Source organism: Panicum hallii, chromosome 9 (genome assembly GCF_002211085.1).
Source record: "Panicum hallii strain FIL2 chromosome 9, PHallii_v3.1, whole genome shotgun sequence".
Taxonomy (NCBI): Eukaryota; Viridiplantae; Streptophyta; class Magnoliopsida; order Poales; family Poaceae; genus Panicum; species Panicum hallii.
In genome coordinates, this window is record NC_038050.1 from 41,550,764 (window position 1) to 41,557,933 (window position 7,170).

The following is a 7,170-nucleotide window of genomic DNA, read 5'->3' on the forward strand; positions in this document are numbered from 1 at the left end:
GTCGCAAGCAGGGGTAGTGGTATGGTCCTCTTGAACTTACTGGTGTAAACGCTCGTGGCGTTCGTGAGACCAAACAGGAATCAACCGCGCGTTGAGCACGGTGGGGACTGCGGGGTCCCTCCGGAGAGCTAGTGGAAGACGTTGTGCAGCGAGAATAGGAGCAAGTCCATGTCACTCACTACGGGGTTGGCACCGAGCATGAGCTCGATGCAAAGCGTGAGTGCCTTAGTGTCGAGGTGAGCCAACGGCTCGGTTGAGGGAGTGTTTCCCTGAGCAACATCAGTGGAGTGGCCTCCTCACGAGGGTGAAGGGTGCCGAGATGATCGGCAACAAAGTCCAGGCTTCCAAAATAGAAGGCTTGGAAGGGCGTGAAGATGCGATGTGCCCACAGCCCAGCACGCGGGACCATGGGAAACTCCAACGAGCTGAAGCAAATTGTATTGCCTAGGCTCGTAAAGCTGGAGGTATCAGAGACGAAGGCCATCCGATCACTAGGATGGTGCACACACGATGCCTTCCCGGCAGATGGCGCCCAACTGTCAGTTTCAGAAATGGCCGGTAGCTAATCTACTCGAAGCGTATGTCGTGTGTTGTGATCGGAGGTGCCCTCACACATGATGACTAAAGATTTATACTGGTTCAGGCAATCGTGCCCTACGTCCAATCGGGGGTCGGTCAGATGTATTGCTTGAGCCCGGGTGCCCGTGAGGGTTTATTGAGTTACAAGCTTTCGAGTGAGGATGGATGATGAGTCTACTTTTGGAGTGATGCCCCTTTGCTAAACGGATGACCCTCCCTTTTATAGTCCAATGGGGGCTCTCCTTACATAGGGGCTGGTAGAAAGAAAGAAACAGAGAGAGAGAGAGAGAGAGTTTCCTTGCCCCGCTAGTCAGGGTCATCAGCTCTGTCAGTCTGGACCACCAATCCATCAGTCGGAGTCCTTGTGCGGCCACTGCCCAAGTCCTGTGTCGCGGAATGGCCGTCTTGTTCTGTCCCTGTTCAATCGGGGGCGGGCGTGCACCGATAAGTATGGTATGGCAGTCACGCCCCATCCCCAGTGCTATGCTCTGTCACTCCATCGTGATGGAGGCGTGTTTGCCGTATCGTGATGACGTCGCTCCCCGTCCCTTCCAAGGATGGCAGATCGAATAGTTTCCCCCTTCTATGGCAGCAAGAGGGACTGTAACCCCCGTGGGTGGGGAGTGGTTGGCCCCGTACGACAAGTTGACTTCGGCATGCATCCTTATCCGCCGCACCTGCTCCCGGAGCCCGCCAGTGCACAAGGTCCGACTAGCCTCGGTCTGGTCGGCCAAGGATAGTGATGCGTGTAAGGCGGAGCCTGGTCAGGGATCTAAGTCGGAGCCATGGTATGGACCCAGTCCCGAGCGTCCCCTCGGTCGGGGATGCAAGCTAGGTTTTCTCTGACTGGGTGGCCGGTCGGGGTCACAGGCCCAGGCGGTCTGGACGAAGTCACGGCCCACGAGGATGATCGTCCATTCCAGGTGCGGTCTTAGGCTAGCCAGAATGCCAGTGGAAAGTGGGCCCGCAAGGGACCCCGAGTCCCTGGACCCGTCACATATAATCACGCATCGACAGTAAAGCCGATTCTATGTGGAAGTAAGATTAAGAAATAAAAACCTCATAATTAAATACACACATTTAATCAAACTAGATCTATAGTCACCTTTAGTCGGTTCGGACTTAACTGAGACAGCGCTAATAGGTGGGCGACAAACCGAGTATAACTAACCGATGCATCGAATTATACTGGGATTTACTATTAGCATTATGCTCATGATCGGCCATGAGGCCGATTGAAACCATCAGGCCATCCCGATCGTATCATCATTGACCGACCGATGGATCTAATCGATAAGATTTGACCCGGCATCATTACTCAAGGATGAGACTTACCTGAGACAGCCTGAGATAACAACAACAACAAACCAAACAAACCAGCCAATCTGACTGCCGTAATGAAATCAAGATCGAACAACTCGCTAATTGTAGTGATAGCTAAAGGATAGATCGGCTATGGAATTTCTGCAAGAAAAGGTTAAGTAGAGCTGATGACCCGATAATTATCAGTGGATATATTGTGAAACCTGTTAAGAACTAGCAAGAGATCAAATGATGCAGCCTTACAAGAACTTGATACAGATTGATAACTTGGTAGATTGAACTAGATGAAACTACAGCGATGCGCCAGTAATTAAAGTCTAGATAATCTGATAAAACGAGCTTACCAACAAATCGGAGATCGAGTCTATGCAGCCCTACACGTTGAAGATGTCACCAAGATATACTTTACTACTACTCCTAAGATTTTGGCGAAGTGCGGAAAAGAGTTGTATTGACGGATGGATTGTCTTTTACAAAGCTCTAAGGTCTGCTATTTATAGTCTCATGCTATTACTCCTAACTTATCACGACTTAACAAACTTGTACCGAAAGAAAGCAACTAAATCTACCATATTTATAAAATATTTCAAAAGGAAACTGGACTTCCGCAAGATCTTTTGCTGATATCGTGTTTTACTCCGATTCGAACTTATTCTAGCAGCTTCCTTGACCGACCATACGTCATCGTTGACCGCGGCTTCTGATGATTTTGACTCGATCCCCTATCCCTCGGACAGAATGAGCATCAGCCTCCTTTAAATCCTTCATCGGCTATTTTCAACTTACCAAAATTATACCATGCAAAACTTTAGCGTCTTAACCCATAAAACACCTCAAGCGCCCAAAAAAACATCGAGCCAACCTAGTTAAACGGGCCATTGGGTTATTTTATCAGCGGGACCAGTCATATCTATGGCCCGCACCGGATCAACTATTTAGAACTCCATTTTTTTTTGCGAGGATGATTTAGAACTCGTGAATATGGAACGGGTGGTCGGCATGTGAGGGAATCACGCGGTGGCAAAAAGCCGACCGTGCTCGACTGATTTCCCAGCCGCAATCTGTCGATCAACAGACACGAATCGCTAGCTTTGATGGAATTGGAAACGGTGGGAAGGAGCAGAGAAACAATGGGCGAGTTAACCCTCTGCTGCTTACTTACTGTACTTGCCAAGCACCTCACAAAACCCCGATCTGGATCGATTCCCGCATGGCCCCGTGAAAAAAAAGCGCCTGTCCCGAGCCGTCCGTTCGTGCGAGCGCCTCGGCCGTGCACGCAATACTTTCCAGCTCCGACCCGGACACGCGCCCCGCGCCACACCGCCCGCGTCGGACTCGAACCTACCCGCGTATAAATGTGCGCGCCCGCCGCCGCCAACACCCCGTCCGCAAACATACGACGTCACAAACTACTCATCCCGTGCCACGCAAGAAAGCAACTCGCGCGGCGGCGGCGGCGGCGGCGGCAACCAAGATGGCGGCCTCTCGACATGATGCGAAGCAGGCGGAGCAAGAGGGGACGGTGGTGCTCCGGTGCTTCGACGGCGTGAAGATCCCCGTGCCGACGGCGCTCGCGCTGCGGCGGTCGGAGCTGGTGGCCGCCGCGGCCGGGGAGCGCGTGGTCGACGTGCCGGGCAACGTGTACGGCCCCGTGGTTGCCAGGGTGGCCGCGTACTGGGAGGGCCGCGCCGCGGCGACGGGCAGCGCCGCCGGCGCGGCGTTCGACGCCGCGTTCCTGGCGGGGCTGCGGCACGACGCGCTGGTGGACCTCATCCACGCCGCCCACCACCTGGGCGACGCCGCGCTCTTCGACCTCTTGAGGTCCGGGGCCTGAGCGAGCAAGAGCTCCCACCACCGGATCAGGATCTAGCGCTCCAAGTTAATCGAGTTTCTACCGTGCGGATTTTATAGTTTCCCTAGTGTCCCCGTTACCCGTTTTTATCTTCTGTAGTAGTAGTATTTTCTGAAGAGGACGAGTTTTGATTATAAGTATTGCAACCTGGAGTATATACGTTGCGTGGTGCTGCGTTCCTCTAAATATTCCTTGCAAATTTAATTCCAAATCTTATCCTAAAGTAAGTTACGCACAAATGTCAAATATAATCCGTGAACCCGAAAGCAATCAAACTACAAACAATTCATGTTTACCGTGAATTTGGTGGAATCAATTCCCGGACATTGAACCTTAATGTGATGGAGGATCGGAATATTAAGGAATGAATATATCTCAATCTGCATGATAATGCTCGTATATTCATGGGCATCCAATCACAATGACAGCCTCCAAATCTCGAACAGAGCACCCTACACCAAACAGTATCCTTCCTGCCGCTCCTTCAAAACCACGGAAAATTTAACTATGTTCTAACTAGGAAATATCGATTTACTATGCTCTAACTAGGTGATATCTATTTAACCATGTCCAATATGTGTTTTTATTTTTGGAGATGATTATTGCTTTTGATCATCTTTTCCATCTTGCAGAAAAAAATTGTGCACAAGTCGATATTGACATCTATGTCATACAAAGGGGAATAGATATTTGCTACTCTAGTATATTGTATATATACTACCTATGGTTTTGAGTGGCATGATTGTGAGGGAAGGTTAGATAAAGTTTGTACTAATCTTACTTATATTCATTTGCTCGCCAAACTTATCACTGATACCCGGCTCCCACACGGAGTTGATGAAACAAATACGCGACATCAAGCGCAGGAACGACCAAAAAAGAAAAAAAAAAAGCTTGAAACACATTCATAGCCTAGTATGTTCTACCAAGCATCGGGAGGGAACAATAATTTCTCAAATTAAACATGTTACCAAAAACCATTAATTTTCGAGGACAATTTACAGCAAGACGTACGTATACAGCCAGTCACCTATGTCTGCAAATACGAACTAGCATATAGCCAGCTTGCTTCGACCTACCATCTCAGGGACGGGGAGCGACGTCATCACGATACGACCCAAAAGAGCTCAAAGAGCCCGTGCTCGCTCAGGTGGAACGCCGCGTTGATGATGTCGACGCGCACGTCGTGGCTCAGCCCGGCGACATGCTCCTCGTCGTACCTGCCAAGATCCCCATCAGCGCTGACGGCATGGCGGCCGATCCAGTACGCGATCACCGCTGCGAGGACCCGGCCAGCGATGCCACCGGGCACCGGCACAGCTCCTGCTGCCGCGTGGTGGCCGGCATCCATGCGTGCCGCGACAACCCCTGAACGCCTCGCAAGCGCGGACAGCACGCGAAACTCCTCGCCGTCGAAGCACATCAGCAGGACGAAGTCGTCGGCGGCGGCGGCGTTGTTCTCGGCCATTATATTGCCGGCCGCGATGTCGTGTGTAGGTGCGCGTACTTGGCTGCAAGCTGAGGTTCCTCGATCGCAATTTATGGTCAGTGTTGGGGCAGCCGCGAGATGCTTTCCGACGATGGAAACATGGAGGCGTCCATTGGTGGCATCGATTAGAATTAAATTGGAATAATGGTTAGCAAAGTCGCTGCGCCAATGGTACAAATCATCGCATAGGCGTCACTGCACAGTGCGAAAGGTTTTCCCAAGGTCTAGGGGGCTATTCCAAATCAAATTCTTGGAACAATAGCCCAACGTTTCTCTGGAATAAATGAGCGAATATTCCCAATTCTGCTGCTTCTATTTGGAAAAGAAATTGTTTCTTTCAGACGGCAATGTTTCAATTTTATGCCGAACGAAATTTTAACAATAAAAAAAATTAAGTGACCTTCTACCTTTTGAGATCATTTGTCAGTAAGATGCAGAGTTAAAAGTTGCAGAAACACCACCACTGAAGTCGCATCAAAAGAGAAGAAGATAGACCCAGGTTGGTTTGTTTGGCAGAACTAACCTGAATTACACCGGTTAAAGTGCGCTGATTCTTTCTCGGAAGGCATTAAAGGCTCAACCGCATTTCAAACAGTGTAACCCCGTGGTCTGTCGGGTAAAGTCCCGATAAAACCACCTATCACAGGATCAAAATAAGGTACCTCGTATGAACGCGAGTTCAGAGATACAAACACCAATCATTTTTACATCACAGGCATAATATTACATTAGTATTCAAATATAGTAGTAGCAAACCTGACTAGTACAAATTTATACAAAACTGTCAAAGTTTTAAATATCTGCAGCGGAAAGTTTAACGCGACACTACTAGATGTCGCACAACGGATGTTGAGCTAAGCCCAAGCTCAACATCACTCGGAGGGACCTGTGTTGGTCGAGGACGGATCCCACTCCACGGTCCAACCATCGGGAAGAGCATAGGGCCATGGCACAGGCAGAGCAGAGTCCTCAGGGGGATTACCTGGAATAAAAATTATGTTGCAAGGCTGAGTATTCTAATACTCAGCAAGACTTACCCGTTTCATGGTATACTTAGCCATGTAGCTAGACTATGAAGGCATGTAATGGTTCTGGGTATAATTTCAGCCGAAAAGCAACAAAGAGTAGGTCCTTAATTTCAACTTTTAGCTTTCAGGTTCTAGTTGATTATCTATTCTAAGTAAGCAACTATAGCTACTTAAATATGGTAGAACTTTTTAAGCAAACATCATCTTTGATCATCATCGGGTTGCTCTTTTTACTCTATGTGGCAAAGAGATCAAGCAGTCTCAATCTCCGCGAGAAACGGACGATTCTGAATCGAATTTCACAACCTTGCAAGGGTAAACCTAACTCACATGTTTGGAACATCCAAAGGTCATTCCGAAGCTACCGTTTGCCTTTCATTCCGACTCGTGGATCAGGGCCACCACAAGCGACTGTAGGACCATACACACATGCAATGTGCAGGACGTACGTCTGTAGCGCGACTATATGACCGTACTCCTATCCGCTGTGCGGAACGTACCCCCGCACGTCAGTGCGTGTGCGAAAAACCAAAATACGAGTGGTGGGGGGTATGTCCACTCCTCGGGCCGATTGGTTACTAGGCTTACCTCTTACCATATTTCGCGGTACGTGGCTAGTACTTTCAAATGCTTAACCACCGCTACCACACATTCCGACCTTATCAAATTTTCATCAACACAGATGGAGTTTTTGCCAAGGTCATGGATCATAATCACAATCCCGTCCGTCATCCTTATAGTGGTTGCAGGAATGTAAACATTGCAACTCCTATAAAGCTCGCGAGTGACAGGAAATCACTCGACTTCTACCGGTCCTATTAGCTTAGCAGCTAGTCGGACTCAGGTTCTATTATTCAGTACATGGGTTTCTAGGAATATGCAAGTAGGGTTTCAATACA

At 49.1% G+C, this 7,170-nt stretch overlaps 2 protein-coding genes across 2 annotated transcripts; one reads left to right on the forward strand and one right to left on the reverse strand.

Annotated features, from left to right (window-relative positions):
• The first annotated feature begins 3,293 nt into the window (after nucleotides 1–3,293).
• On the forward strand, nucleotides 3,294–3,933 carry LOC112877358. Its single transcript, XM_025941654.1, has one exon. The coding sequence runs from the start codon at nucleotides 3,377–3,379 to the stop codon at nucleotides 3,734–3,736; it is 360 nt and encodes a 119-aa protein (XP_025797439.1). The 5' UTR covers nucleotides 3,294–3,376; the 3' UTR covers nucleotides 3,737–3,933.
• A 926-nt stretch (nucleotides 3,934–4,859) lies between these two features.
• Nucleotides 4,860–5,222, reverse strand: LOC112873061. Its single transcript, XM_025936091.1, has one exon. It carries the CDS (start codon nucleotides 5,220–5,222, stop codon nucleotides 4,860–4,862), a length of 363 nt encoding a protein of 120 aa, XP_025791876.1.
• Nucleotides 5,223–7,170: the final 1,948 nt, after the last annotated feature.